Source organism: Triturus cristatus, chromosome 8 (genome assembly GCF_964204655.1).
Source record: "Triturus cristatus chromosome 8, aTriCri1.1, whole genome shotgun sequence".
Lineage (NCBI taxonomy): Eukaryota > Metazoa > Chordata > Amphibia > Caudata > Salamandridae > Triturus > Triturus cristatus.
Genome location: NC_140591.1, coordinates 1,095,414,071 through 1,095,432,816, shown reverse-complemented (window position 1 = coordinate 1,095,432,816; position 18,746 = coordinate 1,095,414,071). Strand labels below are relative to the sequence as shown.

Here is an 18,746-nt window from a genome sequence, read left to right as displayed (position 1 = left end):
TAACAACCACGACTTGACTAGACACAGTGCCTAGAGCACGTAGAATCGCTGGGACCCCAAGGAACCACCCAAGGTAGTGACACAGGGGACCCACGGAGGCCGGGTGCAGTGTGAGAACACAGCCGCGAGCTTCGTACAACTCTATGGGAAAGTCGCAGTTGGAATTTTAAAGATTAAGGACACTTAGGAGAGGACTTCAAGCAAACCCTTTGGAACATAGAAGGTTCTAAGGCCAGCACCCTTGAGAGTACCGAGGTACCCGTGTTACCTATCCGAGGAGAGCCGGGTGCATAGGGGTCAAGTGGTGTTGGAAACGCTCGTTGATTTCAATGGCTTGATGCGAAGAAGTGCTGCTTCCGGGAAGATTAAAAGTGTCCGGTGTGATCCAAGCCTGGATCGGAGCCGAGAAGAACCTGAAAGCAGAGGGGTCAAAGTGACCAGGGGCATGGTAGACGAATGCCCACCGATGTCGGGTGTTTCAGGTGAGAAGAGGTGAAGCTTGACTCTGCAGCCACAGGGACCAGGAGACATTGACGACGACCAAAGTCCGGGAGTGAGCTGTCCCACAAAGGATGTCGAGTGCTGGGGGGGGGGGGGAGGGGGGGGGGTTGGTCATCGTCCGGATTGAACACCAACAAGCCTTGGCAACTGCAACCCAAGCAGTCAGAGGAAAGATGCTACGGGGAGGACAAGCAAGGTCCTTTGGACTCTCCAAGCTATGGGGAGTCAGGGCACGTCTAGAGCAACCAGGACAGCCCACTGAAAGTCAAAGTTACCTTCACAGGGACTCACAGGTCGACGGACCAGGGATCGCGAAGGGACCTCGAGCTGAATCACAAAATACCAGCCCACGGAACATTCGTGGAGTGTAGGCCGGAAATCTTCAGTGGAATTACTGCTTGGGTCAGGAATACAAGTAGCCCAAAGCACAGCCTCAGGGGTCGCCAAAAAGCATATGCTGCTGCAAATGTACACAGTGCCCAGGGGTTCGGGTTGCACGGTCTCCACGGGGGATGTGGGCAGTGCTTAATTTGAGCCGGACCTTACCGGTGCTGAGCACCTGCACGTAATTTGGCACCGGTACCGAATTGTCAACATCACACTTAGGGCAGTCTGCCACATGGCGCTGCTCATGTAATTTAAAGATGAGCAGTATAACAGTTGTTTAGGAAAATATACATAAAAAAATACTAATACCTGTCTCCCCAGCCGTTCCTTTAGTTTTAGGGACCTGGAATAATCTGAACTGTCGCGTTTGCAGGCAAGAGAGAGGGCTAGCAGTTGTTTTGGCAGCAATGACCGGGGCGATGGGTGGTGCAAGCTGCAGTGGCCTCCTGGTCAGAGCCCTGGCACTTAATATTTTACAAATTAAGCACTGGATGTGGGTCTCAGAATTGCTGAGAGCACAGATCAACCTCAGAGACCACGGGAGCCCACCTCCTGTGTTGCAGAAATCTTCAGAGTCCTTCAAGAGCTGCGTAGATGCAAACCGGTCAGATGCGTTTCAGGTGCCTGCCTCGCAGGGGAGTAACTCCTTTACTCAAAGGGAGATTCTTTAGTCATCCAGCGTAGTGTAGATAGTTGAAGTACTTGGTTTCTGTAGCAGAGTTTCGTCCAGGTAAATCTAAAGTCCTGTAGCCAGGGGTTCCTACTTTATACCCAATGAAGGGGTGGGACTAACTCTGGGGACCCACCTATGGGAGGGTCAGGATAGAGGGGTGGCTGCAACCATGTCCTTTGTCCAGTTTTACGCCAGAGCAGGAGCAAATGGCTCCTGCAACCGGTTTCAGCTGGACTATGCACAGGGACACCAAATGTGCCCCCAGTGTAGACATCAAAGCACTCTTGGAGTGCACCCACCAAGCCCCAATCCACTAAAGCCTGTCTGGCAGGTGGTCACACCTCCCTGTGACTGGAAACCTACTGTCCAACCTGCCCCTGCCGGAGTTTCGTCCAGCAGCAGGAGGGCAGACTTGTGTCTGTGGCTGGCAGCATCTATCTTGTGATGCCAGGGTCGAGATAGTTGGTACGGGGTGTACTGGTATCATATTTCTCCCTCTAGGAGGGTGGAATCATACCTGGCGGGGAGATATGATTCCAAGGTGTTTGACACCAAACACGACATGCTTCCATGCAGCCGTTTTAAAGATAGCATTTACAGCGAGGTTATAATGCACTTAAGAGTATATGGTTGGCTGCATCACAAACCACCCCGGAATAGAGGTTCCGAAGGCTGCAGAGGGGCTCTGCTCATGCAGGTGCACCCTCTCACATAAAACCCAGCACCCTGTCTTCAGGATTGATAAGGCCTGCCATGGGGTGACTGATAGCTTTATATGTGCAGTGATATAGAGTAGATATAGTGAACCTATATCTAAGTAAGGGGTGCAAGCACCACCTTACACAGGCTGCTGTAGCAGACCTGTTGTGTCATTTTGAATGGTCTCCCAGGGTTGGCATAATACATGCTGCAGCCCTTGAGGCCTCTGGGGTACCTATGCCCTGGGTATATAGTATACCGTATATAGGGACTTATATGAGTACCCCAGAATCCAATCTGGAGTGTACCTAAAGTACATGAACAACCAATTTAGGGAGAAAGCAGATAGACTGGAGTCCTGATTAGCGGGATCACAGTCAAACTAAGTGGAAAATCAGCAAAACACCAGGAACAAAGTGGGGGTAACCATCAGTCAGATTCCACCATCATACATTCACCCTTGTAAGACTTCATTCAAAATTAGCTGTGATCGTAATGGGGAATGTACCGCTCCTATTAATTCCAAAAGAGGAGTATCACAAGTATGTATCATGGTGCCATTTTTGTTCCTTCGTTACATTAATGGCCTTGATCATCACTTAATTAAAATAGGAAAATACATGCCCCAGATCGGTCTGCGATTGGTCCCGTGTCTTTTATATGTGGACGATGCGGTACTCCTCACACAAACCGCTAATGGGCTTCAGTCACTCTTGGAGTCATTTACGGCGCTCATGCTCAATTTAGATCGAAGGCTCAATATTTCCTAATCTTTTATGATGGTGATTGTACCCAAAAAAGCGAAATCCAGGAGTCATTTGATTGAGTAGTCGAGTTTCATAGAGTATTCCCCTTTAATTATTTGGGGATACCTTTTGATAGTTGTCTAAGCTGGGCTTACCTACTTAACATGAAATCCCAGCAATTACAGGGAGCAGTTTTCTGTATCTTAACCAGGCTTGGCTCTAAGCCAGTTAACGAATTCTCTTACATACAAAAGTAAATCTATTCCTGTGGGACTTTGTGGTGCTGGTGTCTGGGGCTTAGTAAACATTGAACAGCTCCAGACTATCAAAAATAGATTTATAGGGGACAAGGCCGGGAAGTTAATCGCGTGGCTGGATAAAAAGGAGCGGGTCAATCGTGTTGTGCCAGACCTCGTGACGGAGGATGGCGTCGTTGTCGCGGAGCCGGATGGCATAGTCCAGTGCTTTGCAGATTACTTCCACACGGTCTATACCTCCGTGTCGGACAGACCAGTGGGTGATTCGTGTGAACTCCTGCGTGATCTTGCTTTGCCTTGCCTTTCCGACATAGACAGGGATGATCTTGATGGCGATATCACAGTCGACGAAATCGCGGGGGCTATTCGTTCGTTACGATCGGGCAAGGCCTCGGGCCCGAATGGCCTGCCAATTGAGTTCTACAAACTCCGGCCAGATAAGATCGCTCCGCATTTGCGAGCTATGTTCGTGGAGGCGCTGGAGACGGGATGCCTCCCACGCGACCAGCGCCTGGCAACAATCGTGGTCATACATAAAGATGGTAAGCCCAGGAACAGGTGCAGCTCATATAGGCCGATCTCGCTCCTTAATGCCGAGCCGAAGATCCTCGCTAAAATCCTCGCTAACCGTTTGGTCAGGGTGATCGGTGACCTGATCCACCCTGACCAATCCGGATTCATCCCGCATCGTAACACCGCGTTGAACCTTAGGCGCATCCACGGAGTGATTGCAAGGGTGGGGACGATGCGGGAGCCGGCCATTGTGGCAGCGCTCGACGCAACGATGGCTTTCGATACGGTAGAGTGGGAATACCTGTGGGCTGCGCTTGCGAAATTCGGCTTTGGACCCGGATTTATGGGCTGGGTGAGACTACTATATGAAGAGCCTCTCGCTCAAGTCGCGGTCAACGGTAGGGCGTCCCGCCCTTTCGGGCTGGGGAGAGGTACCAGGCAGGGCTGTCCTCTGTCGCCGCTGTTGTTTGCTCTTGCTCTCGAGCCGCTGGCGGCCTGGATACGATGGCACCCGGAGGTGAGGGGGCTTCGCTGGTCGCCTGACCATGAGGACCGCATCTCCCTCTATGCTGATGATATCCTGCTTTATCTCGCTTCACCCCGGAAGTCCCTCATAGTTATCTGCGACATTTTGACTTCCTTCGGGAGGAATTCGGGACTAACCATTAACTGGGGGAAGTCATATCTGTATGCCTTGTGTGGAGACGTCCCGGTTCCCCCGCGGAATTGCCCGATCCAGATCGCCCGGGAGGGTTTCACGTATCTTGGGATTTATATCTCCACCGACCCAACGGTACGGTATGAGAGGAACCTGGTCCCTCCACTGGCGCGCTTGCGGCGAGATGTAGCGCGTTGGCGGCGGCTGCCGCTTTCCCTCCTTGGCCGAGCGGTGCTATTCAAAATGATGTCTCTTCCCCGTTTTCTCTATGTCCTGCAGAACACCCAGGAGCTGGTTCCGGCCAGCTACTTTCGGGAGGTCGAGAGTCTCCAGCGCTCGCTGCTGTGGGACGGCCGTCCGCGTATAGCGATAGCAAAACTAACCCTTCCTTGGTACGATGGGGGTATCGCGCTTCCCGACATCAGACGATACTATTGGGCCTCCCAGCTGAGTGCGATCAACCATGGAGTCTACGGCCCGGCGCTTAGCCCCGGCTTTGCTATGGACCGGTGGTTGCTGCGTGGGGGTGGCTACTATAGAGCACTTTACTCGAGGCCCCCGGCTGGGTCCCTCACGGGGCCGACCGGGGTGGCAGTGAATGTGTGGAAGACAGTCACGAACTCGTTGGGCTGGAGAGATAGGCTCACCCTCGCCACTCCGTTGTATGACTCAGATATGCTGGGGAAACTTTGGCACTCTAAGGGATTCGAGAAATGGGATCTGATTGGCATCTCCAGGGTGGGCGACCTGCTGGCCAAGGGGCGGATTAAGTCGTTTGACGAACTACGGACGGAATATGCGCTGGAGGGCACGGAATATTTCCGGTATGTGCAGGTGCGCCATGCGCTGCGGTCGGTGCTCGTTGAGGGGGAGAGGGTGCCTGAGTCCTCTCCCTTGGAGGACCGGATCCTGGACGGCCATATGCCGGAGAGCACAATCTCCCTAATTTACAAAAAGCTTGTGAACGTCCGGACCGACCTCCTCATTGGGGTTCGGGATCAGTGGACTAGGGACGGCCTTGAGCTGGACGATGAAGATTGGCAGTACGCCGTCTCCTCTCCTAAGGAGGTCGCGATCCCCACCAGACTACGGCTGGTCCAGCTTAAGATACTGCGTCACTGGGCCCCGGCTGGTTCATATGGGCTTTTCCGAGGATGGGTTATGCAAGAGGGGCTGCGGGATGGTGGGCACCTTTCTACATATCATATGGGAGTGTGGTGTGATTGCGGACTTCTGGAAGCTGATTCACGTGGTGATGCAGGAGGTCACGGGTATAGTACTGCACCCAGAGGCGCGGCGCTGTCTTTTGAATGTGTGGGGTCCTACGGATTATGACGCAGCGCAGACTCAATGGGTGACCCTAGGCAATATGGTGGCTAAGCGAGATATAGCACGACTGTGGGGATCCCATAGCCCGCCCACCCTGGATGCATGGAAGGACAACATGGACTGGTGCATGTTTCGGGAGAAAATGGTGTATAGTGCACGGGGGAGGCCTAAGAAATGGCATAAGGTATGGGGAAGTTGGAACCAATATAGGGGATGCATATGTCTGCCTCCTGCCACTGAACCGCCAGAGGAGCAACTTTCCCCCTAGCCTCACTTCCGACTTGGGTTTTTCTGATGCACCTCCGTTAGAATGTTAGTGCCTCTGCTCTCCCTCATCCTCTCGATCGGTGGCTTTGATTTGATGTTGGAAATGGGGCCGCGCCCCCGATGGAAACTGGCACGACTTTGTGGTGTATACTGCCTTGCTTGTTGTGTTTATTGTAGGTAGTTTTCAAAAATGAGACCTTTATCACTCTCCTGCATTAGAGCTATGGAGGACTTCACGAGCTGATTGTTTTAGCTGCCGAACCTCCGGGATGTCGGCTGAATAGCTGTGTATCTGATTTATGCGAATAAAGGTTTTTAAAAAAAAAAAAAAAAATAGATTTATAACAGCATCTTGTCAATTCTGAACGCAGTATCCACGCTGATAGGTCATGCAGAACTGGGTTCAAAATATTTAACTAATGCGGCTCAGCTAGCCTCGCCATTGTTATGGCACAACATTTGAACCTTTCCAGAAGCAGCCTTTACTAGATTAGTTGTGAAAGATTGTCTAGTATTGGACGGAACGAATAAGATCCCATGGTTGAAATACATTAAGCAGACCTTAAGCAGTTGGATATTATTTATTTTTATACTAACCCATTATTGATTACTGCCCTGTCCAAGGAATGGGTACAAATTTTTTCTGATTATTCTTCTGAAGCCTGCACAAATAAAGGCTCTCAATATTCAAACAGTTATCGCCCATTCCAAATTGATTACATCCACAGGGATGAAGTCCTATTTTGTTTTAATCCGTAACCCTCAACACAGGTTGGATTTAATGAGGTTTAGACTGATCACTATTCACTTTTCAGGTGCCTTTCCTAAACAGAGGTCTTGGTCAAGGTATCTTCCCAAAAGTTCCTGCAATAACTTATCCTCGCAAAGTACAGTGCATTTTATATTTTTTTGCACGATTTATGAATCTTTACATAAAATATTTTACCCCCCCATTTTAAAGGCTGCAAACATTAGACAACATTTGCTTGCTCTAGCTTTTTTACAGCAACTTGGTTCTGCTGAAACTTGTGTCGCAGTGCTGAACTATATTAGGAGTGCATTGCGACCTGATGGACAAGAGACTTCCCTTCGGTAATGCCTTTTCTGGAAGAGCCATGTTCTAGCCGCAGATTCCTTACCGTTAAATTTCCCAGGAGTCAGACTGGATCTGGAACATTTTTCTTCCAGCATTACCTTGGCTTGCTGGTAGGTGGCGTTGGTTGGCTCCACCTCAAGACGTATGCGCCATCTCTGCCGTAGTGACAACCGAGTCACCTGGATAGCGCCACCATGGTGAGCTGATGTCAGTCCTTTTTCTTTCTGCGCCACGTAGCGCAGATATATGAAGAGGGCTGCTCTCTCTCATTTTTTTGACAGGCTTTTGTCAACTTTTTGTCGCCAATTTTTAGATGTGTAGAATGTTAAAGAAGGCTTCCGGATTCAAGCCATGTGGCGCCTGTCACAGAGCCAAGAGGGCACGCAGTCTCCCCAGCTCTCAGCGGTAGCGCTGAACATTCTGCATTGGGTGATTCACCATAAGGTACATCTGCTAGTGAAATACCTTCCGGAAGTGGACAATGATTTCGCCGACCTGCTCAGAATACCTTCAGTATTGGGGGTTTCCCAACGTAGATTTGTTTGCAACTGCTAAAAACGCCAAATGCCCAAGCTTCACCTCCAGATTTTGCCACCCGCAATTCAAGAGCAATGCATTATGGATTAACTGTTCAGAGATATTTGCCTACAAGTTTCTGCCTCTCCTACCTCTGCCATACATGGTCCGGAGGCTACAGCAGACGTCCGTCATGTCATCTTAATGGTGGTGGCTCCCTCATGGGCCAGACAACCATGGTTGACAACCCTTCATCCTGGTGGCTCCCACATTGACCAGACAAGCTTGGTTCGCAATCATTCTCGAGTTTTCTGTAGTCCCTCATGAGATGCTTCCCAACTGGCTGGATCTTCTCAGGGCAGATGAACACCCCGATCCCAAGCAGCTCAACCTAGTGATTTGGCTCTTGACATTCTAGAGTTTGGCTACCTCAATCTGCCCGCTTAGGGTATGTCCCTTCTCATAGAGGCTTACCGTCCCACTACTCGAGCCTGCTATGCAGCAAGTGGAAAAGGTTTGTACACTACTGGATAACCAAACACGTTGATCCACTCAAGCCAGAAGTGTAAGATAACGTCTGCTACCTGTTTCGCTTGCAAGGCTCTGAAGTGGCTTACACTTTAATTTGTTTGCATTTGCCTGCAGCGGCAGCATACCTACAGAACAGGGAACACTTGATTATTCATATTCTCCATTATTAAGGCTTTTATGGAGGGAGGTAAGAGGGTTATTCCCCCAGGTTGTCCCCAGCCCTGTCCTGGAACCTCAGTGCAGTCTTTGCTCATGAGACCCCCTTTTGAGCCCCTTCTTACCTGTCATCTCCAGTTCCTCTCTTGGAACGTAGCGTTTCTAGTTGCAATCACTTCCCTCAGGCGTTTGAGTGAGATCCAAGTTCTCACGCTGGAAGATCCTTTTCTTATTTTTAAGGTCTGCTCTTCCAAAGTAGTACTTAGAACTAACCCAAAGTTTCTGCTCAAGGTGGTCTCTCCTTTCCACCTGAACCAGACAATTGAACTCCCATTGTTATTCACACACCCGGACTGGGTTGCAGAGAGAGCCCTTCACACATTAGATGTCACAAATGCGCTCCTGTACTACATTGACATGACAAAACCATTTTATGAAATGCAACAGTTATTTTTCGCCCACACTAAACCACACAAAGGCAGTGCCATTTCAAAAGCAGAGATGACTTGCTGACTATTCAAGTGCATGCAGACCTGTTAAGCCAAGGTCGAAAGACAGCCTCCTGTTACCCATAGGCTACATTGTAAATGCAATAAAGTGCCTCCATGGCCTTTTTGGATAACTTCCTAAAAGCTGACATTAGTAAAGCAGCTACCAGGTCCACTATATGTTTACAAAACACTACTGTGTTGATGTACTAGCATGTCAACAAGCTCAAGTGGGCCAGGCTGTACTACGTTTTCTTTTTCAGTCTTCTGCAACATCCTCTGTTTAACCACCACTTAGGGGATAACTGCTTTACAGTCTATGCAGAGAATGTGTATCTACTGCTACACGTGCCACAAATGGAAAATGTTACGTACCCTGTAAGCATCTGATTGTGGCGTGCAGTGCTGTAAATCCACGTGTACCCATCCTCCTCTCTGGAAGCCTTCGGTTGTTCCAGATGCTTTTATTTACTTTTCTTTTCAACATTCACTCGCATGGTCATTTTCTGTCATTTCTGTGTTCCATCTCCATCCTCACTCACTGGGCAGGAAAACAATCGAACAATTGAGCCGATGCCCATACGCATCACCACTCATAGGAGGAATCACTATAACTTGTGACTCAAAAGACTTCTTGGAGGAAAAACAAGTTGTACACATCCAAGACCAACACTAGACGACAGAGGTATGCAGATCATGTGCATATACAGCACTACATGCCACGAACAGAGGCTTACAGGGTAGCATTTTCCTACTGGTGGATTCCCTTCCTACCTGCCGATAGATTTCTCTTCTGTTCAATACCCTCAGGCACCATACTGGCTCTGGAAACTTTCATAGCTCTCTTGTACTGTAAAGGGACACTTGACTTCTTATCTGCACTGGAAACAGTATTGTGGTGACAATAATGGAGCCATAAAGTGCCCTCCCTGCTGATTCAGTGTCATTTACTTTCCATTTTTCCTTGCCCTGGCATTCCAAGATTAGGAGCAACATTAATAGTAACAGTTCAATGCATCACTCTAATTGGAACCTCTTTACCAGGTCTAGACCTTCTATCAAAGCAGGGAGGAGGGTGTTATTAGTCAGAAATTGCAGGCAGATCGAGTATTCACCAGAAAGATTGTTAATGTGGGTAAATAAGTTTTTCTTTTGATGCATACTTCTACATGCAGATTCCTCATCTGTTGAATAGAATCCAAGTCGGTGTGTTCGAAAACATAAATGAGAACATTTTGTAGCACCAATCATGCGAAATAACTATCCCTGCTCACCCATGAATGAAGACAGTAGTGCTTGTTGAAGGTGTGAAGGGAAGCCTTGTCATGACCTGAAAGATCTCAGAAACAGGCACACTCCTGACTAATGCCAAAGTGGAAAACTTTGCCCTAGTGAAATGGGCTCGGATTCCCTCTAATGGCTTCTTTTTTGCAAACATGTAGCATATCTTGAGACACAAAATTATCATTGTGGCTAAAGTCTTCTTTTGGACTGACTTTTCTGTGCAGCCTGTGTATAGAGCTGGTCATAAGACAGTATCTCTTTAGTGCGATTGATATAGTACCTCATCACTCTTCTGGGAGTCTGGTTGGTGTAGCCTCTCCTTCAGTGGGATGGTTGTGGAGTAAAAAGTTGGAAGGATAATATATCGCTCCAGAGGTAAAGTGGTCACCACCTTGGGAAAGAAAGCTGTTCAGGCATGAGAACCCCAAGGTTCTCAAATCCACTAGCACTGCACACATCTTTGAAGAGAAATCTTGTGAACAAACTCGCTCAGAACGATGAGACTAAGCTCCAGATCTGGGTTTAAGTGTAAGGGAAAAAGAGAACTGAATTGGATGCGTCGGAGTAGGTTCTTTTTGGCTCCACGGATGTCACAAGCATGCTGTTTCAGGTGTCAAGATAGACTCAGGAGCTGCCTACCAGCGCAGTAGAGCTTTGAATGTTTCAGGTTTCAACAGATGAGGACTTTGCTGGTAAACGAATCCATCAGAATTTTAAAATATTCCTTCCTGTTTGTGCCACTGAGATGCAGCTACACTTTTCAGGGGAGCTTCAACAAGGGTGTCGTGCAGCAGCAATGGTTATTTGCTTTGAGAAAGCTGCCATTTCCAATCCTATACCTAGTATGCATAATCTAGCTAAAACAAAATTGACGTTGACATATAATGACACAGAGCAGGCCACATCAATGCAGTCCATAGGATGTTACTGGCTGTATTCCTTGAGTAGGGCATTAGGAATGGATCTGAAGATGAAGTCATTTGTTTGGATGAATTACTGATTTCAATGAGTTTTATTTGTTTTCCTAAAGATGAAGACTTTGAAACTGCCGTGAAGAAGCTAAATGGCCAGCTTTATCCAGAGTACTCTGCCAGTGTTTCCTCAAATGATCAAGTGAAAGGTAAATACTTTGGTGTTTCGACACCTCTTAAAAATGTGAGACTAATGACTGAGAGTTATCGTACAAAATAAAATTGTATTGATCCCGTAAATAATTTATAATTCTCTGTTCGATTTCTTCATGCATGGATTGCGGAGTTTCTTAACAATCATATGAGTTAATATATTTTATGATATCAACATTTTCATACCACTTTAACCATTAGTATGCCACAGAAGCACAATATGGAATCCCTTTGATGTATTTCTGGGAATTTCATCGATCAGCTGTGTACGTTGTTTGGTGCCTGTTTGTACCTAGTTAGGAAGTTGTTAAATGTTTAGTAATGTTTGTTTTGATTAATGTGAAAGAAACTTTAGTTTAATCTAGATACACCTATTTGGAGTATTTTATAGGATACATGGGTATAGTTAGTTTAGCTGAATGGTCAGTTATTCGACAAGCATCACTATTTAGAGAGATGCCTCTGGTGCTTTGAAGGGAGTCTTTTGACTTTATCTGTATGGTCCATTTGAGGGTTTAAGGCAGAGCTTTCCAAACTCTGTGTCGCGACACGTTACTGTGTCGGCTGCCGTGTGTGAGTGTCTCACGCAATGACGACGAGACATGGTCTATTCATCATGCAGGACGGTACTGCACATGTTAGTGATGCAGTATCTGTTCCTGCAGAAGGTGGAAGAGGAGGAGCATCGCGCTGCAGTTCTCCCTTCCGTATGTAGCTGAGGTTGAAGTATAAAATGCACTGCTCATGCTTGTGTGTGTTTTTTTTCCTCCAAGTTATTACAAATATTTTAATCAAACTTGACATGATAATGAAGGCACACAGTAGTGTGGAGGCCCGTCGGCCTCCTGCCCAACTGAGGAAGGACCCCGTCCCTATTGCAGGCTGGGCTAGGCACGCCAATGAAAGTAACGCACGTTGGGGTCCAAACTGACATTTGCTAACGGTTCTTTCCCGCCCTTGATAGAACCGGAGCAGCCCTGCCAAGTGTCACTCATCTGCTGTTAAGCTAAATTGAATACCTTATTGTTACCGTATTCCGGAAATAAAATATTTTGTCACACAAATCGTAGCCGCAAAAGTTGCTCAAATTACTTGTCCCATAAAACATATTTGTCAGCTGCGCACTGAGCATGTCGACTGACCTGGTCTTTGTGACTTAAGGTTTTAACTTCTGCTGCAGCGCCTGTGACCATGCCAGGTCACGGGGTGTCAGGGTAATGCTGCCGGAGACTGGCGTTTTCCCAATGCACATGAGCGTCTAATTATCAGACTGAATTACTGTGTCGCGAAATTATGGATGTCTAAAAAGTGTGTCACCAACATGAAAAGTTTGGAAAGCACTGGTTTAATTAATCAGTCCAGCATCTTCTATTTGAAAAAGATGTAAATGGATCAACAAAATTTAGTGCTATCCTGCTGGTGAAAAGTGCTGTTGCATACCTGATGGTAAAGAATATTGGAGGTATGTTAGGTGAATGTGGATGGAATTTGAAGACCAAATTGGTGCTAGATAATCTTTAACCTCTAGGATGTATAATTTGACTTGTTTGCACTGACTCAGTTCTCTGTTCAGATCACTCACCTATTGAAAGTATTTTTTGAGTAGGAAAAATGGAAGCATTTGGCTGTGTTTCGCATCCATTGATGTAATCAAACATTTTGGTTATTCATTGTGCTGAAGAGCTATGGCCATTGTGTCAGTTTAAAATGATGAAGAAGCCGGAAAATGCCAATGACATTCAAAGATGGCATGGAAACAGATTATAGAAAATGTATTCTGCCCGTTTAATCTCCTGTTTTTTGCTTTTTGAGTGTCCGTTTTTTAAAACTTTTACTGTCACTGAGTCTACCTACTTGGGTCTCACTCAGTGAAATCTGTGAAGATGGATTGAGTGTGCTCACCACCAGTTTCCGCCTTTCAAGATTAGGTTCTTAGCTGGTTACATGTGAATATGTGAACACACGAGTGTGCACATGCATGTAGGCTGAGCATGTGAGACTGTCTAGCTCAGCGCCGGTATCTACACACAAGTAGCCTGTCACCGAAAGGACACTTCAGGGATTGGTGCTGACCTGTTGTAGGCCTAATAATGTTAGTGGACATTCACAGTGTGGGTCTGTAGTGCTTACTCAGAGGCTGTGTGCTCGTTCCATTATGACTTATGAGTGAAATCTGTGCCACTGCATAGTTTCGCCATATTTAAGCCTAGAGACACTGGTCCAGTAAACCTGCACACCAAGTGCAGTTCCAGTGTCTCTTTTGTAATAACTGGACTCTTTATGTCACTTTGAGAATTGTCATATTTCTCTTGCTCAGCCATAATCCGATTCCAGGCCTTTGTCGCCCCTACTTGGCCAAGCTAATTACTCTGATGGCCAGCAGGAGGTTCAGATGCCTCCTACACAATATGGGCTGTGGCAGTTCTTGGTAATTTACTCTTCACACTGCACCTGGCCTAGACAAGCCCAAGCCCACAGAAATGAAGAATTATGCAGCTGTGTCAGTTGGTGACGGGGATGAGGTGCCCAAGGAAGGACTTTTCATTGGCCACTTGAAGTCTCCATGTTTAAATTTCCCAGAAAGCTGTGCACAAGGGTTGGGGAAGGGGTGGAGTGATGTTGCACCCTCAAAGCGGGCAGAGGTGCCTACCTTACACAACTTCCATCTTAACACATCTGCACAAGGAAGAGGCACTTGAGAAGACACTGGACCTGGGCCTGTGATGTCAGAATAATGCTCAAATAGAAGTAGGAAGGCCCTGAACCTCTGCAAGGATGGACTGTGGGACTCTGAAACCTCAACTGGCACCCAGGACTAGGATGGGTCTCTCTAGGGCCAGTGACCCTGGCCCCCTTATGCTCCCTGAGGGACAGTAGGGAGAATGGACCTGCTGGGAAACCCTGGAAGGTTCCCCGGGCCTTCTATAGACTGACCTCTACCTCCAGTGAGAGACAGATGGCCTGCATGTAGCAAGGTGGCTGTGAGAACTGGGGCATGCAGCAGGGAGGTTTTTCTGCCTATTGGCTGTGGAGGGGCTATAGAAAATGCCCTCCAGTCCACCCCTCCAAGCAGGAGAAAGCATCAGGAGCCTCAGAAGAGGACACCGAGAGGATACCTGCGAGTCCTGCAAATCTATTCGGTCCAAAAAGACACTTTGAGATTGATGTGCCCGTTGCCAAGATAAGCTTCGCAGACAAGCAGATGACTCACCAGACATCTTCTGTCGACTGGAGGAAGAAGAGGATGCATTGGTAGCCCCAGAGGAATCCTTGTCCATCCATGATTCTGACTACAGTTTAGACATGAAACGAGATTCTGCCATTTTCGAGTCTCCTCAAACATCGGACCGTGAGTACAACTGTCCCTGATCCAAAGACGAAAAAAATCGGTTCCATCCGAAAAAGAACTGCTCATGGTTCACCACTGCAGAAAAGCCATGGCGCACACTGACCTACAAATTAAGAAGCCCCGCCCTCAGGCTCGGCACTGAAATTTCGGCCAACCGCAGGGGCCTCCACTACCTCAGTCTGATTCAGCAACAGCTCAACAAACGTCCGCCTCGGTTCTGAAAGACAAAAGTCACGATGCTTCGGGTCCGACCACACCGATACCGAAACATTCTTTAGCTCCTAAATGTTACACATTTGGACCGAAAACTCCACCTGAACCAATCCTCGATGTTGTGCAGGAATGGTTCAATCCAAAGCAAAAAACTTGCCAATTCAACCTGGAACTAAGAAAGTAATTCTGCAGCTGGCGAGACCTCAGTCTTCTAAAAGACAATTCGCTTTCGAAGAGGCAATAGTGATTCCTTTACAACCGCTCAGAAAGAAGAAAAAGGACATTGCTACTAGCCCTTTACACATTCCCATACCTGCCTCACCAAACCCACCAACACCACCCCCAGCAGCCACTCCACCACCTGATTCACCACAAGATCCTGAAGCAGGCAATAAGTTCCCTTATTCACCCATCATAAATGAACCTGATAACATACCAGAGGACACACATCCTGGGGATGCTTGGGACGCTTATGACATTTATCCCACATGTCCATCACCACCAGATGGTTCCTCTGCCTTTTAAGATCTAATAGCCAGAGCTGCAGCTTTTCTTAACGTGCCTTTACATAAAGACCCTATAGAAGATGACTTGCTTTTCGAAACACTACCCACTGCTCAAAGGGGTCACAATATTTACCACTCCTTCAAGGAATGCTACATCATGCAGACAACATTTTTAATGACCCTGTTAAGGCACAAATCTTAACACCACAAGTGGACTAACAAGCATTTGCAATGCAATAGGTCTCACATTTGCGAGCGTTTGAGCTATTGGAATTGTAAATGACTATGCTTTTTATTTATGCGTTTGAAAACCTGCAAGCTGTGCGTAAACATGCACTTTGTACTTCTAGTCCTTGCTTATGAGAAGCAAGGCTGGCAGTCTCTTTTTTTTGCCAGCCTTGCTTCTCGTAAGCAGGGACTATACAGGTCTGTATGAGAATCTGCCAACAGAGAATGATGCCATGGGATCCAAGTGGTAGCTTCCAGGAGACCTGTAAGAGAGACCCTCCCGCCCCAGATAGGGCATGATGCCAAGAAGCATGGGGTCCAAGTGGTAGCTTTCAGAGGCTGGGTTGGCTTTGGTGCTGCAGGCATGACCGTGTTAGTTGGCGCACCCCAAAGACCTCTGTCGCTACGGATTCCCTCCCTACCACCCTTTAACAGCGCCCTTCAAGTTTCCAAAACCACTCTCTCTCACATGCATTTCTTTTGTTTCATAGCACCACTCATGCCAGTGTGGGGTGTCCGCGCACTTTAGATCACACATGCACACACTACACAGAGACAATGAATCATACATGTGTAAATCAGTGTATAGGAAAGCTTACATAAGACAGACTACTACAAGGTGTAGGAGTCACATGTCATCCATACTGGTAGGCAGTATATTTTAAGAGTGCTTGGTCTGAAGAAGCACAAACTCAGGATTTAAAAAAGAAGACCATAGTTGGGGGTTCTCAATAATAATAATAATCAATTTTTACCCAAATTAACCCTTTTTGTGACAATAGGATAATGAAAGGCTGGGTAAGAAAACAATGTTCTAACCTAAATCTTGCAGTGTGGATGGTGCCCTTTGATGAAAGCTCATAGGTCACTGTGTTCTATTAGGATTTTCACTTATAAACTCAAGTACAAAAGGATCTCTGTGACTAACGCAGTAACGCACTGAACTATTTACATTATATGCACTTCTGTGATCTGCATGGTACACGTTCTTTGCAGCAGGGATATTAACCCTCTGCGCGACCTTATGAGCAATCAAAACTTCCATTAGATAACACTCCGATCTCTCTCCACCATGAATGCAGGTGCTTCTACATCTACAATATATTGTGGAAACATGGCTTCCCCCACCCGAAGTCAGCACCCGGTGCAGTGGCACCATTCGAACCACCCTAGTGCCGACCCTGGATTCAGAGGTCTACCTGGATACACACAGCATAAGTAAAGCACACAATCTGTGGCCGATTGGGGGGGAGGGGCACCGACAGAAGCAGTGAACCTTGGACACAATTGCGCAACCCCCCCCCCCCCCTAAAATCCCTGTGTGAAGGATAGCGCTGCTAGCATCACCAAGCACCCTCTCCAGGAGCGAGCTTATTGCCAGGGGCCCTCTGGAGCAGCCCTCGCCCCACTCTGGTCCTTTACCCCACACCCAACCCTGGTCGTCTCTCAAGACAGACTGGGGATTCGCCTTGCATTCTACTTCTAGTGGCCCTTCGAACACCTTACAAACATTCTTTAACAGACACGGTCTGTGGTTGGTCTGTAGAAAGACCAGGCCGTCGTAGGCTCTCAGCTCAATCAGCCAGTGGCCCCCTGAGTCGATGAGACTGAGAGGCCCGCTTGTGCCAGTGACGGCAAGCGGCACCACCACCCATCTGCACGAAACAGTGTCCAGCACTGGTGCAACCCGAGCACCCACACCACCAACAGCCCGGGTCCACTAGCCTCATCCTCTACCAGGAACCGGAGGCCACTTGTACAGCACCAAGTGCGAGGGGAGCCAGCTAGCGCTGCCGGTGCTATTAACCAGCAAACTGGTACTTTTGTTACTGACGACCTTGGAAGTATAAAAAGCTGAACTGGCTTTGCCGAGATCCTCCCTTCTAGATCAGTAAGAGAGACATGCACAGTTTCTAGACTATGTACATGAACCACTCACATTCGCAAGTATGCTCACACGCCAATACACTGAGTACCACCTGTGTGCACACACATTCTGACGTGCACACACACAGATCATAAGCCGCCCGCAGTGCACGTACACAGTACTGAGGCAGCGTTCTCTGCACGCCCACTCGTCAGAGGTCATGGGGAGTATACTCAGTGTCCTAGTTTGTGTGCACACGTTCTAAGGAGAAGCATAAAAAAGTCAGAGAGCATCGTTGCGCAAGCGCATTCCGCAATGCATGCACATTCACAAGTGCGTATGCCTGGATGGCTAAATGTGTGGATGTGGCGGAGGGTGGGTGGTTGGATGGGTGGCTGTCTGACGGTGGATGGATGAATGTATGAACGTGCGAGGGTGGGTGTGTGGATGGATGAATGGATAGATAGATGGATGGCTAGACGGATGGACAGATGATGGATGGATTTATAGATGAATGTGTGTGTCAGGGTGGGTGAGTGGTTGGAAGGGTGGATGAATGGATGGATGTGTGTGTGTGTGGATGGATTGTCGGGCGGACTAGTTTGGTTCAGGTTCACCCGCATCACTCTGAACGCACTCCGTGCCATTTAGGATATATGGTTCAAACGGGTATGAATGTTATTTCCCCAGCTACTCCCTCGCTGTGATTTTTCTACAGACGCCTATTCCTTCCGTCGCGTGTTCACTGTAAGTCTTCTCCGAACCCCCCTGATGCTGGTGAGTCTTGGAATTTCCTGCACATGGGGGTCCTACATTTGTAGGGCCCTGGCCCCAGACGTTCCTAAGGGGTGCTATCTCCTCACAGCTCTTTGTCGGGGCCATTGCAGCTCACGGTTTCCAATCTTGTGCTAATATGACCACATTCACACGACTTCTGGAAAGAATGAGCCGATTTCAGCGCTTCGCTTCCGCGTGGTTTCTCGCGTGAGCAGGCTCCAGTGCCCAGTACCAGCAGCCAAACGGGCTTTCTGCCTGAGGGTGAAAAACCGTAAGGAGAGAAGTTTTGTTGGGAGGAGGGGAGGTGAAACCAGAGCAAGTACAGAGAAGGAAGGGGGACTCGAGCGTGAGGCCAGGACACAAAGCTGTTTCCCGTCCAGGCGCGTGCACATCTCCTGTCCAGGCACGTGCACATCTCCTGTCCGAGATGATCTGGAGCCGACGGAGCCTTACACGTGCACATATCCTGTCCGGGCGCGCACATGTCCTGTCCCCCTTCGCCCACCAAACCAACGACAATAGTCTTGCCAAGACGAGCAGCGCATGCGCTGTGTCGCTAGGCGAGACCTAAAAATATAAGG

The 18,746-nt window shown here is 48.1% G+C and overlaps 1 protein-coding gene across 1 annotated transcript in view; it reads left to right on the top strand.

The window, feature by feature from the left end:
* The window catches only part of LOC146805425 (E3 SUMO-protein ligase RanBP2-like), a 427,039-nt gene that overhangs the window by 302,529 nt on the left and 105,764 nt on the right, over window positions 1-18,746 (top strand). Inside the window, exon 22 of the mRNA XM_085622638.1 lies at window positions 11,132-11,221. Within this exon, the coding sequence (XP_085478764.1) occupies window positions 11,132-11,221 (90 nt within the window). The remainder of the gene's footprint in view (window positions 1-11,131; window positions 11,222-18,746) is intronic.